This window comes from Aotus nancymaae, unplaced genomic scaffold, assembly GCF_030222135.1.
Source record: "Aotus nancymaae isolate 86718 unplaced genomic scaffold, 86718_ANA_hifiasm-v0.15.2.pri h1tg000028l, whole genome shotgun sequence".
NCBI lineage: Eukaryota > Metazoa > Chordata > Mammalia > Primates > Aotidae > Aotus > Aotus nancymaae.
The window spans coordinates 17,871,909-17,895,259 of record NW_026988441.1 but is presented as its reverse complement, the minus strand read 5'-3'; the positions used below and the strand labels follow the sequence as shown (position 1 = coordinate 17,895,259).

The following is a 23,351-nucleotide window of genomic DNA, read 5'->3' as shown; positions in this document are numbered from 1 at the left end:
AAAATCCCAGCACTCGGGAGGCTGAGGCAGGAGAATTACTTGAACCAAGGAGGTGGAGGTTGCAGTGAGCCGAGATCGCCCAGCTGCACTCCAGCCTGGGCAACAGACCGAGACCCTATCTCAAAAAAAAGGAAAAGAAAAAGAAATAAGTAACGAAGTAATGTGGAGTATGAATCAGCACAGCTCACATGTACTGAGTGGAGTGTCAGGAGTGAGTGGATGACGGCAGAGGCAGCAGGTGCCTGTGGGAGCCCTCAGGAGACTGAGAGGTTTTGGGAGTGATTAGGGGAAGCAGAGACATTCATTGGTCCACCAGTGGAAATGGGGTCTGTTTTAATGTCGTGTTGTCATGTGCAAGTGGGAGCGCATCTGTGTTTTTCAGGGAATGAGTCCATAGCTTGCATTAGACCTCTATGGGGGTCCAGAACCAGGACGGCCATGTACGGTTGGGTAGATTGTGCACTGCATAGAGGATGGTGCCGACTGATGGAGTGAGTGGGGGTGGAATCCAGCTTGGGCTGCGCTCTTCTGTCCTTGTGGCCTGCCATGAGACCACATCATCCAAAGCAAGGGATCTCTATCTGACTTCCACAAAGAAATAATTGGCCCAGTGGCCCCACCTGGATCCTCAAAAATAATTAAGAAATCCACTGTTGGCCGGGCACAGTGGCTCACACCTGTAATCCCAGTACTTTGGGAGGCCGAGGTGGGAGGATCACGAGGTCAGGAGACTGAGACCATCCTGGCCAATATAGTGGAACCCTGTCTCTACTAAAATACAAAAAAAAAAAAAAGTTAACCAGGAGAGGTGGTGCATGCCTGCAGTCCCAGCTACTTGGGAGGCTGAGGCAGGGGACCCAGGAGGTGGAGGTTGCAGTGAGCCAAGATTGTGCCACTGCACTCCAGCCTGGCAACAGAGCAAGACTCCATCTAAAAAAAAAAAAAAACTGTTTTTTTTCTTCTTTCTCTTTTTCTCTGCATCTTTCCCTCAGCTCCTGAGGAACCTGACCCATTTTACTACGGTGAGTGTTGGATTTGGGGATGGGGCTGGACTGGGGAGTGGCTGCAGGTGCTCACAGATCACTGCTGACGTGGCTTCAGCTATGGCCACACGATGAGTGCTGGGCCTCTGGCCATGGGACCATATATATGGGTATGGTTCACATCAGCTGGGTTTGTGGCAGAACCAGACTGGGGAGCGGGGTGGCATCACACACTCTCTGAGCCCCCTTCAGGTTTCACTGGGATCTGGGCTGGTGCCTTGGTATCATCAGAGCAGCAGATGAAGGAAAACCTTAGAAGCAATAACTCTGAGGCCAGGCTGCCTGGATTTGAATCCTGCCTTATCCATTCACTAGCTGTGTGGCCTTGGGCAAGCAACTTTGCCTCTCTGGACCCTTCTATAAACAAGGGATAGTAATAGTTCCCATCTAGGAGGACTGTGGAAAAGATTTACCTGGCTGGCACCGTTAAATTTCCTCCATGGCACTGACTCTCAAAGAAATTACCCCAGGCCTGGTAGATCTGGCTCCAGTTTCCCCTCTGAACACCCTCCTGTTGCCCCAACCCCGCCTGTTTGCTCATTCATACTTTTCCCCTACGTGTCAATTTCTCTCCCATCTCAGGGCCTTTGCACGTGCTGTGATCTGCCGGGAATGCTTCTCCTCTAGCTTTGCACACAGCTGGCTAAGGCTCCTCCTTATTCAAGCCTCAGATCAAACACAGACTGCTCTGCTGGGAGAGGCCCTCCTAAATCCCTGGCAACGAAGAGCCACACCACACCTGGCTGGGGTCGCATTATTTGTTTTGGGGGTTGTTTAATGCTTTATCACAATACAAAAGTCAACTCTTTAAAGGTTCCTTGGCCAGAATTAGTCACATGGCCTGGACCACTACTGGTAGAGTGAGTGCTCCATAAATTCATAACTCAACAAATATTTAGTGGGCACAGGCTCTGTGCCAGGCAATGCCCCAAGCACCCGGAAACACTGCTGTGAACCACACAGACAAGAATGCAAGAATTCCTGCCCTCCTCCTGGACCTTCCACTCAATAGGAAAGAGACAGATACTAAAAAAAAAAAGGTTTGAAAATTATATATTAGATAAGACTGTTATTGGGCAGGCACAGTGGCTCATGACCATAATCCCAGTGCTTTGGGAGGCTGAGGCAGGAGAATCACTTGAGGCCAGGAGTTTGAGGCTGCAATGAACTATGATTGTGCTATTCTACTCCAGCCTGGGTGACACACAGTGAGACTCTAAAATTTATTTATTTATTTATTTATTTATTTTTTGAGACAGAGTCTCACTCTGTAGCCCAGGATGGAATGTAGTAGTGCAATCTTGGCTCACTGCAATCTCCACCTCCCAGGTTCAAGCGATTCTCCTGCCTCAGCCTCCCGAGTAGCTGGGACTACAGGCCCACGCCATCACATTGAGCTGATTTTCGTATTTTTAGTAGAGACAGGATTTCACCATTTGTCCAGTCTGTTCTTGAACCCTTGACCTCCAGTGACCCGCCTACTTTGGCCTCCCAAAGTGCTGGGATTACAAGCGTGAGCCACTGCACCCAACTCTACAAAAAAATTTTAAAATTAGCTGGGCATGGTGGTGTGTGCTTGTAGTCTTAGCTATTTGGGAGGCTGAGCAGGGAGGATCTCTTGGAACCCAAGAGGTGAAGACTGCAGTGAGCCATGATCGCACCACTGCACCCCAGCTTGGGTGACAGAGTAACACCCTGTCTCTTAAAAAAAAGGTAAGAATATTATTAGGCAAGAATAATTCCTATGAAGTAAAATAAAGGAATGAGATTGGAAAGTGTGGAGGAGAGGATGGAAAATTCTAAATAGGACAGCCAGAGAAGATTTTGCTCACAATTGAATAAAGCCCAGACATCAGCGAGGGAAGGAGCCATGTGGATATTTGGGGGAAGAGCTTTCAGGCTGTGGGAACAGCCAGTGCAAAGGCCCTGGGGTAGGATCATGCCAGATGTGCCCCAGGAACAGCGGGGAGGCCGTTGTGGCTGGAGTAGGATTGATGGGGAGAGTGAAGTGGGATGAGAGCTGAGGAGGAAAGGGACTGGATCCCACAGGGCTGTGAGGACCACAGTGAGGACTTTGGTTTCTACCTTGAGGGCAGTGGGTGCGAGGGAGGGCTCTGAGTGGAGGAGGAACCCGATCTGACTCAGATGGTGATGGGTCCTTGTGGCTATCGGGGATAGGGGTGTGGGCAAGGCAGTAAGACCCTAGAGAAGGCTGCTGCAGAGGCCAGATGGGCAGCAATGGTGGACAGGACCAGGACCAGGGAGGAGGTGGTAGAGGGAGAGTATTACGTATCAATCTAGGGTGGAAATGCAGCGGGAGAGGACAGGGGACGAGGGCAGAGGACACAGAGGGCAAGGGGAGCTAACGGTGCCCAAGCCCACGCCCTGCATCCTCACATCAGCCCCCTGGAGGAGTGTCCAGCATGGCCCACAGCCTCCCTGGGCAATTCTGGGCCCCTGGCTGGGCAGCCCAAAACCAGGACTGGGACTCTAGGAGGAGCTGAGGTGCCGCCCCTGCCTCGATATCCCCCTTTGTCTCCCACAGACTACAACACAGTGCAGACTGTGGGCATGACTCTGGCCACCATCTTGTTCCTGCTGGGTATCCTCATCGTCATCAGTAAGTGCAACCCCTTCCTGGGCCGTCTCGGCCTCCACTTCCCTTGCCGGCTTCCATCCATATCCCACAGCCTATGTCCTGTCCTCTCGTTCTGTCTCTCTCCCAACAGGCAAGAAGGTGAAGTGCAGGAAGGCGGACTCCAGGTCTGAGAGGTCTGGCAGGAGTGGGCAGAGAGCGGGAGGGGGTGGGAGCAGCCTGGGGCCTTGGGGTGCCTCCCTAGCAGCCGGGCAGAGTCCGCAGGGGCCTGCCACATGTTTCCCCCAAAGCCTGTGGTTGCTGAACCTCTTTCTGCTTTTCTCTTTCATCTCTGCCTCCACAGCCCAACCTGCAAATCCTGTAAGTCCGAGCTTCCTTCCTCAGGTGAGGGTGGTTCTGGGAGGGTTTTGGGTGGGGCAGGGAAGGGAACCCTCAGAAGGGAAATTGCGTGGATGGACCAGACAGGGTCGCCGCCCGCAGGTATCACGGGACAATTCCCTAGGAAGCCGGGGCAATGCCGCAGATGAAACATGCTAAACCTGGCCGGGCGCGGTGGCTCACGCCTGTAATCCCAGCACTTTCAGAGGCTGAGGTGGGCGGATCACAAGGTCAGGAGTTGGAGACCAGCCTGGCCAATATGATGAAACTCCGTCTCTACTAAAACTACAAAAATTAGCCGGATGTGGTAGTTCGTATCTGTCATCCCAGTTACTTGGGAGGCTGAAGCAGGATAATCACTTGAACCCAAGAAGCAGAGGTTGCAGTGAACTGAGATCGTGCCACTCCACTCCAGCCTGGGCAACAGAGCAAGACTCTGTCAAAAAAAAAAAAAAAAAAAAAAAAAAAAAAAAAAAAAGGAAATAAGGAAGGAAGGAAAAAGAAGAAGAAAAGAAAGAAGGAAAGAAAGAAAGAGGCTAAACCATGGGGAGGCAGTGGGATGTGACGTGTCCCAGAGTCCACGAAGATTCCCAGAAACAAATGCTCAAGCCTAGAAAAGCCAGGACAAGCTGATTTCCCAGGAGAGAAGCCACAGGCCTGTGAAGAGAGGGGCGCCGCCATGTGGGAGGAGCTTTGCTAGTCAGGAGGGAGAGGGAGGGAGCACTGGGGAAGACAGGAGAGGCTTTCCAGACTTGATCTTTCAGCCAGGCAGATCCAGGATGAAATAGTCAGAGGAAAAGGGACAGAGGGAGGGAGGGAAGATTTCCGAATAACTGCATCAAAATAACAAAAAGAGGGATGAATAGAATGCAGATTCTATTGGAAAAGAACAGATGGGATGTAGGGAGTGTGAGAATGGAGAAAAAGCTGGGAAGTACGGGGAGCGAGGTGTTGGGGAGAATGTGGGAAGGAGGAGCACGGGAAGAAAGGGGAGGAGGGAGGAGGAGGGCAAGCAGGGTGGAGGAGGGAGAGTGGGTGCAGGCATGGAAGGTGTAAAGGGAGAGCGAGAGGGATGCAGGGCAAGCACGTAGGCGAAAGATTCTGACTCCTTGGGGGTGTTAATTTTAATTATGTAAAAATATCTTGACCTGTTTTTAGTGAAAGTGCAGCCTTTCTGGAGACTTGTAAAAAAACCAGAGATGGGAATTTCTGCGCCTCTTATAAAGTTCTTATAACTAAAAAAAAAAAAAAAAAAAGTGGGAGGTGGACACTGGATTATACAATAGTTGGGGGGTATTTGGTGTGAAATTTGTTTCATTTTTTTTTTTGAGCGCCTACTATGTGCTCAAGATATTCTGTGCAGAGTCTTGCTCTGTCGCCCAGGCTGAAGTGCAGTGGCACAATCTCAGCTTACTGCAACCTCTGCATCCCAGGTTCAAGCGATTCTCTTGCCTCAGGCTCCCAAGTAACTGAGGCTATAGGCATACACCACCACACCCGGCTGATTTTTATTTTATTTTTTGAGACAGAGTCTTGCTCTGTCACCCAGGCTGGAGTGCAGTGGCACAATCTTGGCTCACTGCAAACTCTGCCTCATGGGTTCAAGGAATTCTCCTGCCTCAGCCTCCTGAGTAGCTGGGACTATAGTTGCAGGCCACCACGCCCGGCTAATGTTTTTTTATTTTTAGCGGAGACAGGGCTTCACCATGTTGGCCAGGATGGTTGTGATCTCCTGACCTCGTGATCCACCCACCTCAGCCTCTCAAAGTGCTGGGATTGGCGTTTCACCATGTTGGCCAGGATGGTCTCAAACTCCTGACCTCAAGTGATCCACCTGCCTCAGCCTTCCAAAGAAGTGCTTGGACTACAGGCGTGAGCCTCCCCACCTGGTCTGTTTCATGTTTATTTAATGAGATATAAAACATGAGCAGGGCATTATGGATGCCTGGGCCAGTGTGTAGGGTGGCCTTGGTACCTGGGGCACAGCTGAAGACTTTGCACAGGTTTCTGGCCTGTCCCAGGTGAATGATGGTCTGGAGTGGGTGGGAATGGGGGAATTTCCGTGATAGCCAAATGTTCAGGACAGGGAGTGTAGGAAAGGAGTGGGGGTGTAGGAGGAGACTGGGGATGTGGAAAGGGACTCCCTTTCTGGCAGGAGACAGCCCAAAAAGCCCAGGTTGGGTCTGGGGTCACCAGCCCCATGGCAGGTGTGTTTCTTTCCATGGCAGCAGCCACGAGGTGTCCCCAAGGGAACCAGACATTAGAGTGTGGGAGGCAAGATAGCTCCTCAGTGTTACCTCAGGGGTGACAGTCCCAGGGGGTCTGGCTTCCATGGTGCCGGGGAATGGAGCGCCAACGAACTGTGGGGAGGGAGGCAGTTTCTCGTCTCGGGCGGCTCCTGCAACCCCTTCTCTCCCCAGCCCCTGGCGGCGGCGGCGTGTAACACCTGCCCGAGGAACCTCCGCTGCCGACCCTGCCTGAGTGCGGAAGCCTGAGGACCGGGTGGAGGCGGTGGGGACCCAGCCGCGCGCCGGGAGAGCTCCCCGGAATGAGCCGCCCCACCCACCCCAAGGCCGGAGCCGCTGCACCCCGCTGTCCCTCCCCAGGCCTTGGCAATGACGACCCCCCAAAGAGCCCATCTGCACCCCAGACCCGGGGCCTCAGGCCTCCAGCTCCCAGGATCCGGGAGTCCACCCCGCCCCAGCGCCCCCAGCATCCCCGTGTACGGCCCCCCTGCACCTCCTTGTCTCCTCCCCGAAGATCCGTCCCCCTGGCCCCTCGGTGTCCATGTCTTGAGCTTAATAAATGTGCATTTGGTTTTTTCCCCTGTTCTGTCTGTGTGTTCTCATCTGTGGGGCACGGTGGGGCAGGGGTGCAGAACGGAACCTGGGGTAGCTCTCCCCTGCGTGCCCGGGGTTGCCCCCTCCTCCTTCCCCCTCCCAGTGCCCCGAGTTGCCCCCTCCAATCTCTTCTTCCTCAACACCTCCGGATTCGTCCTTTCCCTTCCTCCAGCGACCCCAGAATAGACCCCTCCTCTTTCTCCCTCTGCTCTCCCAGAGGCGCCCACTCACCTCAGACCTGCCTGCCCCATCCCCGTCCCCACCCTTCCCCACCGCGAAGCCCTCACCCCTGGCCCCCGTCGCCCTCAGCGTCTCCCCCTCCTGCTCCCACCCGGGCTCTGAAGTCAGGAAACCCAAGAGGAAATGACTGAGCCCGTCTGGGTCCCCGCCCGCGCGCGCTCCCCTGGCCACACCCTCCGCCTGGACGCAGCAGCCACCGCCGCGTCCCTCTCCCCACGAGGCTGCCGGCTCGGGACCCCCAGCTCCGACGTAAGTCCCTTTCGCGCGCCGCCTCCGTCCGCCGCCCCTCTGCCCAGGGGCGGGCTCAGGTGGGCAGGGGTCTGGCCCCTTCCGCGCCTCTCCGCCCCTATCCACGCCCACATCTCTCTGCCTCCTCTCCTGGGTTGCAGTGGGCCGCTCTGCCTCGCTCCCGCCCGCCTGCCTCAGTCTCCCCAGCTCTCCGCCACCCCCCTCGTACCACTGCCTCATCTCCCCAGCGCGCCATCCCTGCAAGGCGGCCCCTGACACCAACTCACTTTTTCCTCTGAGCGCAGGAGGCGTTACTCACTCTTCCTCCTTCCCCTCCGCGCCGACTCCTGGGCTCCGGGCCCCTGGGGGAGGGAAGAGTCTTATCTACTCCTCTGCCCCAGTCCCCTCCTTGCGTCAGTCCCAGTGAGGGGTAAGTGAGGCGGAAGGCGCCGGGAGGTGCTTTAGGAGGCCCCGCCGGCCCTTGCAGCTGCTGGGAGACCCATTTATCTGATGCTTCTTGTTTTCTTTGGGGACTTGCAGAGGAAGGAAGCAGGGTAACGGTTAGGTATCTCCACCACTGAGACCCTTCCCCTGCCCCTGACGCCAGCCGTCAGTCCTGGTAGGGGGTACTGGAAGCCAGAGGTGTTTGCTCAGGGCAGGGAAGGGGCTGCAGGATCCCCAGGTCGGCCTCACTGACATCATGGCTGACCCCAGCATCACCTGGTCCCACAGATGTCGCCCTCTGGTCGCCTGTGTCTTCTCACCATCGTTGGCCTGATTTTTCCCACCAGAGGTAAGACCCATCCCTGGCCTCCACCTTGCCCCAGAGCCCCAAGCCAGGCCGGCCCTAAGTGTGCTGTGGGGTGGGTGGCTGGCTGGCGAGTGTGGATGCTCTGTCCCGCCCTGTCACCCTCCCGCTGAACTGGCACCAGGAAGTGGGGATCCCCATGGCGGGGCTATGTTACACCCTCTTTGGACGCCTCAGATCCTGGTGGCTGCCTCCAGTGAGTCTAGCCAGGGCCTGTCCTGCTGAGCATCCTCCAATTTCACTTCCACGAAGAACTCACTGAGTTTGATTTGGCCAGAAGATTGGTGTCGGTTTTCTACTCAGCGGCCAGAAAACCTGGGCTCCCAGAAGAGCAGATCGCTGGGTTCCCAGGCATCAGTTAGGCAAAGCGGTTGAGCTGGGGTTAGTCCAAAGAGTTGACAGGAGCCTCTGGGGGCCATTGCGCATGCTTTCTGCATGGCAAGTGTGGTGTCCATTAGCTCAGTTAGGCTTTGCCTCTGTCAGTTAGTCACGTCTGTTGTCATGCCCATTTTACTGATGAGGAAACTGAGGTTCAGCAAAGGGAAGTACCCTGTGTCAGAGGCCAGTGGGTGGAGGAGCTGGGAAAACAACTGTCCTTCTGCCCCCAGAACCCAGAGTGCACACCCTACTAATGGCGCCCCTCATTTCTCCTTCATAAAATGATTTTCGTGCACTCATTCAGTCATTTAGGAAATATTTATTGAGCATCTACTATGTGCTAGATATTCTGTGCACTGGGGAAACATCAGTGAATAAAACAAGAGGTTACCCTCTAGCGGGGAGAGACAAGTTAGTATACGATATCGTGTGCTAGGCTTGCGGAAAAGTGGAGGTAATGGGGATTGTTTCAACTGGGTGGTCAGGGAGGGCCTCACTGAGGAGGTGACATTTGGACCAACAAACACTTGGAGGGGATGAGGGAGTGGGCCTTGCAGGTGTGTGTGGGCTGAGTGTTGACTGGTGTGTCTGAAGAATAGCAGGCAGGTGGTGTGGCTGGGTTGGGACCAGAAGGGGCAGAGTGGGATGACAGAGGAGAGAGAAGTGGCAGGGGCCAGATGGAGGGAGACTTATGGGCCACATGAGGGCTTTGCTTTCATGTGGAGTGTGGTGTGGCCAGGGCAGGGCTCTGAGCCAGGTGGGCCCCAACCAAACTCAGGTGCTCCCAGGCTCCCTCTGGCTGCAGGTGGGAACGGACTGTGGAGGCAGGGACTGGAGCAGGGAGGCCAGGGAGCAGGCTGCTGGGATGTCCAGGCTGGAGGGGACGGAGGCAGGGCCAGGGTGGGGGCAGTGGAGGTATCCAGGACTGACCACATGGAAAGCAGTGTCGGAGGCCCTTCCCCTGCTCCGTGTCCTTTTACCCTATCTGTAGCCCTGTGAAATAGATTCAATTATCATCCCTGCTTTGCAGCTGAGGCAACTGATTCCTAGAGAAAGAACTTCACTTGTTCCAGGTCACACAGCAAGGAAGTTGTTGGGGCCAGGATTTGAAACCAGGGACCTGGCTGACCCTAGCACCTGGGCTCACCAGACTAAACTGCCTCTCTCATTCCACCGGGATGGGCTGGAGGGGGCCTAGAAAAAGGGTTCCTAGGCATTAGCATAGCTGAAAACACTTCCAGAATTACAGATTGATACAGCCAAAGCTGAGCAATTCCACGACGGGACCCCTAATGTTTCACCAGGGAGGGGAGGATGGAGGTGGTGGGAAGAGGAGGACCAGGCTCCCTCCCAACTTCTCATCCTTGATTCACCAGGACAGACGCCAAAGGAGCCCACGTCCATTTCTTCAGCAGACCCAAATATCGTGGGCTTTCAGGTTCTGACTCCAGCCCCAGGTAAGGAAAGAGGGACACGTCTATCAAGATCTATCATTGCAAATAACAACAGCAACATAAATCCCAAACTTGGACCAAACAAGGGAATTTATGGATTTATGTGACAAAAAAGGCTAGGTACCGACCTTCAGGCATGGCTTGATCTAGGTGCTCAAATGTTGCTATCAGGAACCTCTTTCTACCCCTCGGTTCTGTTTTCTCTGTGTTGGCTTCATTTTCAGGCAGAGTCTCCTCTCATGGGGCCAAGATGATCCCCTGAAGCCTGGGGCTTTCATCCTGCCTGCTAAGAATCCCAGCAAGAGACTTTCCCTTCCCCAGTTCAGCAAATGTCCCAGAAGTGAGTTGTCTTCGGCCAGGCTCAGGTCATATCCCTGAGCTGACCACTGTGGCCACAGGCATAGAAAGCTGATTGCCCAGGCCTGGGTCCCATGCCCAACCTCCACCAGGGCTGGTATCAGCCTCGCTGAATACAGTGGACCAAGAGTCAGGGAATGATGGTCCCTAAAGAAAGTTCTGGGGGCTGTTATCAGAGCAGGTGCATTGGGAAGCTGAGTTAAACATGTTTTTTTTAGGCAGCACTTCTCAGAGTCTTGAGAAAGCTAGTTTGCAGCCAGCATCCTGAAGAAGGAGCTGTGGTGTGGCATCTGTGGGACGTGAGGTCCTGAAGTACCCTTACTTCAGGTATATGGGTAGCACATTTCAGCAGCTAGCAAACGGCTGGATTAGTTAAGCCATTTCTATTACAGTAAAGTTGAGATGCTATGGGAGTCTCTGGCGCCTCCATTCATACACCTTGTCCACTTCTCTCTGTTTCCTTTTCTCTCCCTGACCCCCTGTTTCTGGACTCCAGATGCAATCTACCCAGAAGTCCAGCCCACCCCTCCAATCCCTACCTGGCCTGCTGATGGTGAGTAGCGCAGGAGCAGGTGTCGGGGGCGGGACAAGGGCAGACAAAGTTCCCGTCTTCCTCTGACACTCTAGGTCTTTGGTCACCCGCTTCAGTTCCTACCCCCGGCTCTGAATGCCCTAGTTCACTATGGGCGGGGCAGCCAGCCAACTCTATTCGATACTTAAAAAAAAAATCAAAACACTTTTGAAATTCTGAAATTAACATGCAGATAGAAAAACACAAAACGCATGAATTTACAGGATAATGACTTACTCTAAACTGAATGCCTGTGTAACTGCCAACCAGGTCACGAGCAGAACTTCGCAAACACCCCCATAAAGTTTCTGTGTGCCAGTCACATTTCTTTCTTTCTTTTATCTTTTTCTCTGATCTCTTTTTTGAATTTTTTGAGTAATTTTTGAACGTTTTCTTGGAGTATAATTCAAAAAGTGCTCCCAGCCAGGGGCGGTGGCTTACGCCTATAATCCCAGCACTTTGGGGAGGCCAAGGGGGGCAGATCGCTTGAGCTCAGGAGTTGTAGGCCAGCCTGGGCAAAACAGTGAGACCCCATCTTTACAAAAAATACAAAAATTAGCTGGGTACATTGGCATACTGCTGTAGTCCCAGCTACTCGGAAGGCTGAGATGGGAGAATCACTTGAGCCGGGAGGCAGAGGTTGCACTGAGCCGAGATCTCGCCACTGCACGCCAGCCTGGGCAACAGAGCAAGACCCTGTTTCAAAAAAAAAAGAAAAAATTGCTCCCTAATTTTTTCAATCGGCGTTTAATGACACAGTGGAATGTAAACACATTCTATCTGGAAAGAATAAAACGATTGTAGACAAAACTAAATCCCTTTGTCACCTCCCCTCTGCAATCCTCATTCTCTCCCTCTGTCTCTGAGAGGTCCCTGCTGTGAACACTGAAGTAGTTCCCCACTTATACCATCCCATGTATATTACCTGGAGGAAGCACACTGGCTGTGTGCCGTGCTTGTGTGTGAGCTTAAGGACACGGTATGATTGTTCTGCAGCTCGCTTTGTTTCTTCATGCAGTAGAATGTTTGAAATTCTTCTCACATTACTGTATAAAGACTCTGTTTGTTCTCTGCCGCCTAGTATTCCACAAGGTGCCCACGTCACAGCTCCTGTAGTCACACACTTCTTGATGAACATGTTGGTTGTTTTTAGCTTTTTCTATCTACACACAGCACCACGATGAGCAACCTTGTCCCTTCCCCCTTGAGCAAACGCACTTAGAATATATACTGACTATGTGCTGGTGATGTTTCTAAATATTTCACGTATGTTAACTCATTCAACCTTCACGCAAACCCTCAGTGGCAGAAACTACCATTATCTTCATTTTATACAGACAAGGAAACAGAGGCTCTATTAACTTGTTCAAGGTCTCACAGCAAGTCAGGGACGCAGCTGGAATCGAAGTCCAGGAATCTGGCACCAGAGCCTGTGCTTTTATCCCAGACAGTACAGGGCAGAGGACATGAACATTTAATTGTTTTAAAAGTTGCCCTTGGCCAGGCGCGGTGGCTCATGCCTGTAATCCCAGCACTTTGGGAGGCCGAGGCGGGTGGATCATGAGGTCAAGAGATCGAGACCATCCTGGTCAACATGGTGAAACCCCGTCTCTACTAAAAATACAAAAAATTAGCTGGGCATGGTGGCACGTGCCTGTAATCCCAGCTACTCAGGAGGCTGAGGCAAGAGAATTGCCTGAACCCAGGAGGCGGAGGTTGCGGTGAGCTGAGATCGCGTCATTGCACTCCAGCCTGGGTAACAAGAGCGAAACTTCGTCTCCATTAAAAAAAAAAAAAAAAAAAAAAAAGTTGCCCTCCTGCTGCCGGGGCGCGGTGGCTCATGCCCGTTGTCATCCCAGCACTTTGGGAGGCCGAGGCGGATGGATCACTTGAGCCCAGGAGTTTCAGACCAGCCTGGGCAACACGGCAACACCTATCCCCTACAGAAAGTACAAAAAGGTTAGCTAGGCATGGTGGCATGTGCCTGTAGTCCCAGCCACTTGAGAGGCTAAGGTGGGAGAATCACTTGAGCCCAGGAGTTCGAGGCTGCAGTGAGCTATGATTGTACCACCGCACTTCAGCTCAAGTGATAGAGTGAGACCCTGTCTTAAATATAAATAAACAAAAGTAAAAATAAAAGTTACCCTCCCTAATGGCTGTACCCATTTCCTCACTCACCACCAGCAGTATGTGGGAGCGTGTCCCCCTTCCCACCCCTACAGTGACACTTGGTATATTGACGTCTTTGGGTTTTGCCAGCCTGTTGGAGGGAGAAGCCCTCTTGCTGTTCTGTGGAACCGCCTGTCCCTGATTCACGCTTTTCTTATCCTTCCCTCCTTCCTCTTCTGACCTGAACAGAAACACCACAACCCGAGACCCAGACCCCGCAACCGACAGGAATGGCTGGGCCTCTAGTGACAGATCCAGAGACACCCAGGAGCACCAAAGCAGGTAGAACTTGGGCTGACAGCAGCAGCCTCTGGTTTTTGTTTAATTCTCTATCTAGGTCAACATTTCCCTCAGTACGTTTCTCAGCGCACCTGTTTGGGGAATTGTTAATACGTTTTTAAAAAAGAAAGTGTTGGTTTGCGGTGAAAGGTATTTGGGGACTCCTGAGTTAAAGTTAACCATGTTTCTTTGTGGCAGGACTTCCAAGAGTCTTGATTAAGCTCATTTGCAGCAAAGGATCCCCAAGGGGCAGCGTGCAGTGTATAGTGTTTCCCTAACTGATGGACTTCGGAGTCTTCCTTCTGTCAGTTCTCCTCGGAGGGCTGGTGCTGTGAAATGTGCCTGTGGATATTTCCTTTTTGTAAATCTCCTTAATGTTAGAGCAGGAGCTTTTCAGTTGCAAAATATAGAAACTTCACCTTAAACACACACAAACACACACACACACACACACACACACACACACACACACACACACACGACTGATTGGCTATGTAAGTTCTGGAAAGTCCAGCAGTAGCCAACTTCAGGTATAGCTGGATCAAAGAGCTTAAGCTTTGTTCCCTCTCTTGGTTCTGTTGTCTTCATTCTCAGCTAACTTCTCCCCTCTTAATGGCAGAGTGGATAGTTCTAACTTTAGGTCACACATCTGGTGGCTAAAGAACAAAATATTTCCCATTATTTCTAGCCTGAACCCTAGACTTGACTCTCATTGGCCCAGCTGGAGTCACATGCTCATGTCTGAACCAATGAGAGCCTGAGAAATGAGCTGCTCTCATTGGTCAGGCCTGAGTCTTGTGTCCCACCCTGGGGCTAAAGAAGAGGCTCAGCCAGGCATGCCTGAACCACATAGAGCAAGAGTCAGGGAAGAGGAGATTTTCCTCTGGACAAGTGAATTAGTATTACCAGAAGATGAGGGAAGGGAGACTGAGCTAAGGTAACAGATCGCCTCTAATGCCTGTGTGATGATCCTTATTTGAGGGGCAGCCCTCCCACTGGAAAGTATTGTAGCTTAGGCCACTCCCAGGCTGAGAGACATGTACAGTTGTGCAGACTGGGCACTGAACAAGAGCACCATCTCTCAGGCCATGCCATTCCCCGTGTGGGTCTTTATAATTGTTCTAGCTTTCTAGTGATAGCAGTAAAGCATCTTATTTTTACAGAATCTATTAAAATAATTCTACAACAGATGGAAATAAAGTGCCTTGTAGAAGGGAACTTTTCTATTTTGTACAAAAGTGCACCTGTCGGGGGTGGGGGATAGCAGCCGTGTCCACACTTCTCAATTGACAAAGCGTTCTCACACCTTTGCATTAATTTACTGAGTCTTTGCTGACCTCAGTTGCTCTATGTATTTGGTTCATGTTCCTGGATAGATGTGACAGAAATTCATCAGGGACAAATGGCTGTCACTGCTGAGCCTCTAGGTTGCCTAGAGGCTGGGCATGAAAGCCCCTAGGCCTCTCTTCCTCTTTGCTTCTCTTCCACCTAGGGAGGAAATGGCTCTTGTCACCTCCTCGCTCAAAGCTTCCAGGCTTCACCTAGAGTTTTAATCTGCTTGAGGTACCATAACGATACAACAGGCTGGGTTGCTTAAACAATCGGAATTCATTTCTCCCAGTTCTGGAGATGGGAAGTCCAAGATCAGGGTGCCAGCAGGGTGTGTCTGGTCAGGGCTCAGCTTGGGTCACAGACGGCCACGCTCTTGCTCTGTCTTCACCATGTCCTCTCCACGTGTGAGTGGGCTTGTGAGCTTGAAAGTGAGCTCTCTGGTGTCTTCTTAAAAGGGTACTAATCCCATCATGAGGACTCCATCCTCATGATCTGATCTAACCCTAATTACCTCCCAGAGGCCCTCGCTCCAAATATCATCACATTAGGGCTTAGGGCTTCAACATATGGAATTTGGTGGGGCAGACAGAATTCAGTCAATAGTACCTAGCTGTCACTCATTATCCCTACTTGGAATTTGAAAGGTCTCAGGGAAGGACCAGACTGGGGTCACATGCTTCCTTCTGTAGCCTGGGTTATAACTGGGAAGAGAGGGCAGTCCCCTCCCCAGTCCCTGCCAAAGAAAGGAGGAGCTGTTCCAGAAGAAGGAAGGAGTGCTGAGCCGACAATAAGAGCAATGGCTGACTTTTGCTGAGAGTTTATTCATGCCGGGCGTTGCGCTAAGCTTTTGTGTATTAAGTCATTTGATGCTCGTGATCACCCTGTGTGGTGGAAACGGTCATTACTCCCATCTTACAGGAAGGGGAACTGAGACCCAGGGAGGTTACTCAGCTTGCCTTAGGCCACGCAGCTGAGTGGCAGAACCGGGATTTGAGTCCAGACTGTCTCGCCTCAGAGTGCATGAGCACCAGACACCAGCATGGCTGTCCTTCGCACTCCTGTGGTCTCTGCGTCTTTGTCTCTGCCGTTGATCTGGCTTATACCTTCCTCTGGGCGATGCATTCCTGGAACATCTTGTAATCCTTGGCTGCCAGTTCCTATTTAGGGTGTGGGGCACTGAGATCGTTCCCGGGAACTTGGGTTTCATGAGGGAGCTGCTCTGCCTGCTGGCTTCTCGTGGAGGCCTTAGATGTGGTGTGGAGGCACTTCTCAGTGCTGGGGGGCAGGCCTTTTCTTTGGTGGTATTGATTTTTTTTTTTCAAGAGAAGAACCCTTTGGTATTTTCGATCTGGGGGCAGAGGTGATATTCAGAATAGTTTGTTGTTGTTGTTGTTGTTTTTGAGATGGAGTCTCTCTCTGTTGCCCAGACTGGAGTGCAGTGGCAGAATCTCGGCTCTTTGCAAACTCCACCTCCCGAGTTCGGGCAGTTCTCCTGCCCCAGCCTCCCGAGCACCTGGGATAACAGGCGTGTGCCACCACGCCTGGCTAATTTTTGTATTTTTAGTAGAGACAGGGTTTCACCATGTTGGCCAGGCTGCTCTTGAACTCCTGGCCTCAGGTCGTCTGCCCACCTCGGACTCCCAAAGTGCTGGGATTACAGGCATGAGCCACTGCACCTAGCCAGTATTCAGAATGTTTTATGAGTATTTCCAGACTATGTAGCCGGGCCAGAGTCCTTGCCAGGTGTTGCCTTTTAGTTCCTTTATCTCTTGAATTATAGGGTGGGCCAGGAGGTCCTAGGAGAGGGGTCAGGAGTCCCTGGGGGATCGAGGCAGATGGTCGTAAGCAGGGAGTACATGCTTATGTCAGCATTTCAAGGCCTGCCATTACTTATTACCTCTAGGTATGGAGTAAGCGGGACGCCTGACCTTGCACACCAGCTATGTAGATGTGGGAGAGGGGTTTCTTCCAGATGCAGACTCTCAGTAATAACCCTTGTTTCTGCCTCCATGGCTCACTCCTGCCCTCCACCGATCTGGCCACTCTCTCAGCTCATCCCACCAAAGGTACCACGACGCTCTCTGAGAGACCATCCCCAAGAACAGACATCCAGACACACCCCCAGACCCTCGAGCCATCTGGTCAGTAACTGCCTCCCCAGACTGGAAGGAGGCTATTTTCTGTTCACTGTGTATTTCCAGCACCTGGAATGCAGCTCAGCACAGAATAGTTCTCAGTAAACATGTGTTGGGAAAGTAAATGACTTCAGGCCTGGCAGAGGGTGGGCATAGGATAAATGTCTGAATAGATAAATGAATGTATAAATTACTGCTGCAGACAAACCACCTAAAAACTCAGTGGCTTAAAAGGATAACAATTTATTTAGCTTTCATTTCTGCTATTTGGAAATCTAGGCTGTGCTTAGCTGGCTGGTTCTTCTGGTTTCAGCTGGACTTACTCATGCATCTGAGATCAGTTGTGGGTCAGCAGGGAGCTCTGTTTCTAGAGGCAATTTGATTCTTTCCCTGGTGGTCTTATCCTCCACTTCCTGCCCAGTCAATGAATGAATGGAAATGATATGCCCATGGGTCATATAGAGCCCATTCATCCATTCATTCAACAAATATTCACTGAGTAACTGTTGTGTGCTAGGCTAGGTTCTAGGGGACAGAGATACAATGGTGAACAAGCCAGACAAAATCTCTGCCCTCATGGAATGAATATTCCAGTGGTAAGAGAAATACAACTAGTAATAATCATAATAATTATATATCAGTTGATTTTAAGTTGCTATCAAGAAAAATAAAGTAGGGTTAGAGAGTGATTGGGGAGTACAGGTTGAATATTCCGTATCCAAAATGCTTTGGACCAGGAGTCTTTTAGATTTCAGATTTTAGAATAGTTGCATTATGCCTACCAGTTCAGCATTCTTGACCCAAAAATCTGAAGTCCAAAATGTTCCAATGGGCATTTCCTTTCAATGTCATGTCAGTCTGTTACTGGAAAGGGATCCTGATCCAGACCCCAGGAAAGGGCTGTTGGATCTTGCACAAGAAAGAATTCAGAGTGAGTCCATAGAGTTTATTAAGAAAGTAAAGGAATAAAGAATGGCGACTCCATAGGCAGAGAAGCCCCAAGGGCTACTGGTTGCCCATTTTTATGGTTGTTTCTTGATTATATGCTAAACAAGGGGTGGATTATTCATGAGTTTTCTGGAAAAGGGGTGGGCAATTCCTGGAACTGAGGGTTCCTCTCCTTTTCGTACCATAGAGGGTAACTTCCTGACATTGCCATGGCATTTGTAAACTGTCATGGTGCTGGTGGGAGTGCCTTTTAGCCTGCTAATGTATTATTATAACTAGCATATAATGAGCTGTGAGGTTGACCAGAGGTCACTCTCACCACCATCTTGGTTTTGGTGGGTTTTAACCGGCTTCTTTACTGCAACTTGTTTTCTCAGCAAGGCCTTTATGACCTGTATCTTGTGCTGACCTCCCATCTCATTCTGTGATTAACAATGTCTAACCTCCGGGGAATGCAGCCCAGTAGGTCTCAGCCTTCTTTTACCCAGCCACTGCTCAAGATGGAGTTGCTCTGGTTCAAACACCTCTGACATGATGTCAGAAAGTTTCAGACTTGGAACATTTTGGATTTTGGATTTGGGGATTAGGGATAGTCAACCTGTATTTCATATACAAAACCAGGGAGGGCCCCACTGGGAAGAGAGTGAAGGAGGGAGCCATGCAGATGTCTAGAGAAAGTGTGTTCCAGGTAGAGGAGATAGCCAGTACAAAGGCCCTGAGGTGAGCAGGGAGTGAGGGGTAGGGGAGGAAATTAGATTAGAGGGATAATGGGAACCAGATTGTGTGCCATGGTGAGGACTTTGGGTTTTGTTCTAAAGGTACCCAGGCGTCCCCTTTTCCTGGCTGCCATTCATGCATTCACTTCACCAACCTTTGCTGAATGCTGACTTGCTCCTTGTCTGCCTCTCCAGGTTCTCATGAGGATGACCCCTTTTTCTATGGTAAGTTATCCATGGGAAGATGTTGGGGAAGGAAAGGTGAAGGCCCCTCTGACTGTACCCCTCCATTTTTCTCTCTGCAGATGAACACACCCTCCGGAAACGGGGACTGTTGGTTGCAGCTGTGCTGTTCATCACAGGCATCATCATCCTCACCAGTGAGAACTGGAGTTGGGCGGGAAGGGCACCAAGACTGGGAGAGGATGGATTGCACTATGACTGAGGGCTGGGTTCTCAAAGGCCCCTGGGCAATTTTGTTTTAAATGAGGTATCTATTAGCTGGGTATCCATACAAACCACCTCGGAATTCAGTGGTTTAAAATGATGACCATTTATTGAGCTCTCAAGACCACAGTTTGGAAACATAGGCTGGGCTTAGCTGGGTGGTTCTTCTGTTTGGAACTGGATTTACTCTTGCATCTGAGCTCAGTTGTGAGTCAGCAGGAAATTGTTTCTGGGGCACTTTGGCTCTTTGCCTCATCATCATATCCTTCACTAAGCTAGCCTGGGCTTGTTCACTTGGTGGTGGTGGCAGCAGGGGTCTAAGAGAGAGAGAACGTGAATGCATGCAGGCTCAGAACTGGCCATTATCACTTCTGCCTCATTCCATCGGTCAAAGCAAGTCATGAGGCCAGGCTTCATTCAAGGAAAGAGACTCCCCCTCTTGATGGGAAGACAGGCAAGTCACATGGCAAGGGACATGGATACTGACAGGGAGGGGTAGACACTAAGGGCAGTTCGACAGTCAGCATATCACCGCAGTAGTCACAAACTCACTGCACCCAGGCCTGCCAGGGAGCAAGGGCTGAACAAGGATGTGTGGGGAGGAGACAACTGAGGATTAGATGCCTCGTGGAACAACCTCACCCACTCAATCTAGCAAGAATAGTGGCTTGGAGCAGCCAGAGTAACTACTCTTTTAAGAGCTTAATGTTTCTGTAAAATCTTTTGGTACTCAAATGTTGACAGCTGTGTCGATCAGGGTCATGGCAGGTGGCAGAAGGACCTGCAAAGGGTTAACTGGAGAACATTTAATAGAGTGATGTCTTGGGAGGTACAGGCAGGGTAATTAGATGGTGCAGTGTCCTATGACTAGCAAGGATGGGGATCTGTTATCCCCCAGCCTGAGGGGCGAGAGGAGGCACTGGCTTTGCAGGGGGCCTGGCGAGAGATGGAACTGGAGCTGGGGCCGCTGGAAGGAGCTGTGGCCTCAGGAAGAGGGTTCCAGCCACTGCCTCACTTGTGACCAAACCAGAAGGGAGCAGGGGCTGTGGGAATCAGATACCTAAACCTCCCTCTTCTCCCACCCCCGTCTCCTGCCAATGCTGAACTAGAGGGCAAGGGCCCCACAGCCCAACGCTGGGAGGGGAAGCTGTGGGGGAAGGCAGAATAACAAGCAGAGAAACTAATTTTTTTTAAAGGTTTAAAAAATGTTGTGGTTGAAATAAAACACAAGCTGTCAGTTAATCTGTATAACTGATGCCAAGTTTCATTACCTCTCTTGTCCAACTTCCTCATCAAGAAAATGAGCATAGCTACTTTTTTTTTTTCTGCTTTAAGGGGAGAGGCATTATTCTAATAACCATAAAATATGATTCCTACTGTGTGCCTGATCCTCACTGAATCTGAGAGTCAAGCACTGTTTCCTCAGTCATGCAACATGTGTGTATTGATCCTGACTTAGTGCCAGGCCCTATTCTCACCCCAGTGGGAAAGTTAAGGCTTGGAGAGTTAAGGAGTTTGCCTGAAGTCACACAGCACATATAAGAGTCAGTGAATTCATTCGCTGGCAAGGCATGGTGGCTCACTCCTGTAATCCCAGCACTTTGGGAGGCTAAGGTGGGAGGATGGCTTGAGCCCAGGACTTCAAGACCAGCCTGGGCAAAATAGCAAGACCCTGTCTCTACAAAAATATATATTTTTTTGAGATGGAGTCTCACTCTGTCGCCCAGGCTGGAGTGCAATCGTGCGATATTGGCTCACTACAACTTCCGCCTCCCAGGTTCAAGCGATTCTCCTGCCTCAGCCATCCAAGTAGCTGCGATTACAGGCATGCGCCACCACACCCAGCTAATTTTTTAATATTTTTAGTAGAAATGGGGTATCACCGTGTTGTCAGGCTGGTCTTGAACTCCTGACCTTGTGATCCACCCGCCTTGGCGTCCCAAATTGCTGGGTGCTGGGATTACAGGGTGAGCCACAAGGCGCAGCCTCTTTTTTTTTTTTTAAATTAAAAAAATTTATCTGGCCGGGCACAGTGGCTCATGCCTGTAATCCCAGCACTTCGGGAGGCCAAGGCCAGCAGCTCACAAGATCAGCAGATTGAGACCATTCTGGTCAACACGGTGAAACCCTGCCTCTACTAAAAATACAAAAAAATTAGCTGGACCTGGTGGCGAGTGCCTTTAATTCCAGCTACTCGAGAGGCTGAGGCAGGAGAATCACTTGAACTCGGGAGGTGGAGGTTGCAGTGAGCTGAGATCACGCCACTGCACTCCAGCCTGGGTGACAGAGCAAGACTCTGTCTCAAAAAAAAAAAAAAAGAATCAGTGAAGGATTGGACCCAGGTTTGTGTGAGGGCAGAGCGTGAACTTTAGCTCTGGGGTCGTGTATTTTTCCAAGAGCAAATATTTGTGGGTACCTACTCTGTGCCAAACCTCTGCTGGTGATGCTGGGGGCATGGTGGTGACAGGCAGTCCTGGTCCCTGTCCTCAGGACATCACATCTGGGTAGAAGATGATAAGCAAATAAACGTATGAACGAGTGGACACAGAGGAAGATACTTGCCAAATAAAGCAGAGTGAATGGGAAGAGAGGGGCGGGGAGAGAAGCTCTCCCTAGTGGTGAAATTGGAACTGATTCCTGATGGTGAGAAGACGAATCACCAGGTAGAGAGGGCAGCCAGTGCCAAGCCCTGGAAGCGGGAATGAGCTGAGCCCATGGCAATAGCAGTGGAGGAGGCGAAGTGGCCAGGACAGAGTAGGCTGGGGCAGCGTAGAAGGAGACGGGGCCTGAGAACCGAGGGGGTGGAGGAGGCAAGGGCGGCAGCTTTGTTTTTTTTTTGAGACAGAGTCTTGCTATGTTGCCCAGGCTTGAATGCAGTGGCACGATCTCAGCTCACTCCAACCTCCACTTCCCAGGTGCAAGCTATTCTTCTGCCTCAGCCTCCTGAATAGCTGGGACCACAGGCACCCACCACCACGCTCGGCTAATTTTTGTATTTTTAGTAGAGATGGGGTTTCAACGTATTGGCCAGGCTGGTCTCAAACTCCTGACCTTCTGATCCTCCCACCTCAGCCTCCCAAAGTGCTGGGATTATAGGCATGAGCCACCGAACCCGCTGTCCCCTTGGCTTCTAAGGTCCCCCCCCCCGCCCACTCTGGACCAACCACAGATGGTTCTCTGGAGCCCATCTGTGTCCTCCTACCTCAAGGCCTTTGCACGGCTGTTCCCTCTGCCTGTAACGCCCTTCCTCCAGGTGTCTCCCTTACCATCTTCAGGCCTTTGCTCAAATGTCACCTTCTTGACAGGGTGCAGTGGCTCACGCCTGTAATCCCAACAGTTTAGGAGGCTGAGGCAGGTGGGTCCATTGAGGCCAGGAGTTCGACGCCAGCTGGCCAACATGGTGAAATTCCATCTCTACTAAAAATACAAAAATTAGCTGGACATGGTGGCACTTGCCTGTCATTCCAGCTACTTGGGAGGCTGAGGCGGGAGAATCGCTTGAACCCAGGAGGTGGAGGTTGCAGCGAGCCAAGATTGCGCCACTGCACTCCAGCCTAGGCGACACAGCAAGACTCTGTCTCAAAAAAAAAAAAAAAGTCACCTCCTTATTGAAGCCCCAGGAGCCATCCCTGTGAGGATAAGGCCAGCTCCTGGGCCTCCGTGCCTCCTCCTGGCCTTATTTCCCCTCATAGGACTTAACACCATCCCACTTAGCACCTTTGTACATTTGACTGTGTTATTTTTCTCCTTGGTCTTTCCTCCTAGAAAGACAACTCTGCCAGGGCAGGGATTTTTTTCTTTGTCCTCAACTGTGTTCTTAGAGCTTTAATCAGTGCCTGGCACATAGTAGGTGCACAATAAATGCATGCTGAATGAATAAGTGACATACAAAATAACAAGAGTTTCCAAAGGGCTCATCTGTGTTCGGTGTGGGAAGCGCCTCTCGCAGGAACCCAGCACCGGCTGTTCTCGGCGTCTTTCTCTATCACCTGTTTATGGAGTTGCCTTTGAGCTCCCAAGGGGCAGGGTTGATCGACCTGGTTCCCCAGCCCCAGAACACACAACAAGAATCAGTATAGCTCCAGCTCGTGACTGAACCATTTCCTTCACCCACAGGTGGCAAGTGCAGGCAGTTGTCCCAGTTATGCCGGAATTATTGCAGGTGAGTCCATCAGAAGCAGAGGCCGACAACCCGCTGGGCACCCTGCGACCGAGCCCCTTGTCGGTTCACCGTGCCCAGCCTCCTGCATCCCCTCAAAGAGCCCGGCCGGAGAGGGAAGACACAGACGATGGAGCTGGAGCCGGGGCTGCTGGTTCCGAGTCTCCTACCTCCCCTAACCCTGCCCACCCTGAAGGCTGCCTGGTGCCTGGGGGCTGCCCCTCAAGTTATCTACTCTGTTCAGATGAAAAGTAAAGCACTGTGGTTCTTGTC

At 51.4% G+C, this 23,351-nt stretch overlaps 2 protein-coding genes and 1 long non-coding RNA gene across 8 annotated transcripts in view; 2 read left to right on the top strand and 1 right to left on the bottom strand.

The window, feature by feature from the left end:
- Positions 1 to 6,846, top strand: part of FXYD7 (FXYD domain containing ion transport regulator 7) — an 11,803-nt gene extending 4,957 nt beyond the window's left edge. The window contains exons 2-6 of one of the 2 annotated variants that reach the window (XM_021676593.2): positions 993 to 1,022; positions 3,589 to 3,663; positions 3,773 to 3,815; positions 3,983 to 4,023; positions 6,438 to 6,846. In XM_021676593.2, the coding sequence (XP_021532268.1) occupies positions 993 to 1,022; positions 3,589 to 3,663; positions 3,773 to 3,815; positions 3,983 to 4,023; positions 6,438 to 6,460 (212 nt within the window). In that variant the 3' untranslated portion in view covers positions 6,461 to 6,846. The remainder of the gene's footprint in view (positions 1 to 992; positions 1,023 to 3,588; positions 3,664 to 3,772; positions 3,816 to 3,982; positions 4,024 to 6,437) is intronic. The other variant, XM_021676594.2, reaches the window with a different exon arrangement.
- The window catches only part of LOC110569471 (uncharacterized), a 9,700-nt gene extending 1,886 nt beyond the window's left edge, over positions 1 to 7,814 (bottom strand). Inside the window, exons 1-2 of the long non-coding RNA XR_002479560.2 lie at positions 7,613 to 7,814; positions 6,315 to 6,377 (exon numbers count right to left, since the gene is read on the bottom strand). This is a non-coding gene — a long non-coding RNA (uncharacterized LOC110569471). The remainder of the gene's footprint in view (positions 1 to 6,314; positions 6,378 to 7,612) is intronic.
- Positions 7,269 to 23,351, top strand: FXYD5 (FXYD domain containing ion transport regulator 5). 5 transcript variants are annotated; one of them, XM_012438239.2, is made up of 9 exons: positions 7,269 to 7,346; positions 8,058 to 8,118; positions 9,888 to 9,968; positions 10,819 to 10,875; positions 13,252 to 13,344; positions 16,725 to 16,814; positions 18,668 to 18,697; positions 18,778 to 18,852; positions 23,036 to 23,351. In XM_012438239.2, exons 2-9 carry the CDS (start codon positions 8,058 to 8,060, stop codon positions 23,083 to 23,085), a joined length of 537 nt encoding a protein of 178 aa, XP_012293662.2. In that variant the 5' UTR covers positions 7,269 to 7,346; the 3' UTR covers positions 23,086 to 23,351. The 5 variants fall into 5 exon arrangements, with proteins under 5 accessions (XP_012293662.2, XP_012293644.2, XP_064237553.1 ...); XM_012438221.2 differs by having other exon boundaries at positions 18,668 to 18,852; XM_064381483.1 differs by lacking the exon at positions 23,036 to 23,351 and having other exon boundaries at positions 18,778 to 23,028.

What these genes read in the sequence shown, in the direction of transcription:
- FXYD5 (XM_012438221.2), top strand. Translation starts at nt 8,058, where the DNA reads ATGTCGCCCTCTGGTCGCCTGTGTCTTCTCACCATCGTTGGCCTGATT. An exon ending in GGTTCTGACTCCAGCCCCAG is followed by an intron (nt 9,969 to 10,818) that starts GTAAGGAAAGAG and finishes TCTGGACTCCAG; the next exon opens with ATGCAATCTACCCAGAAGTC. An exon ending in ACCCAGGAGCACCAAAGCAG is followed by an intron (nt 13,345 to 16,724) that starts GTAGAACTTGGG and finishes CCACTCTCTCAG; the next exon opens with CTCATCCCACCAAAGGTACC.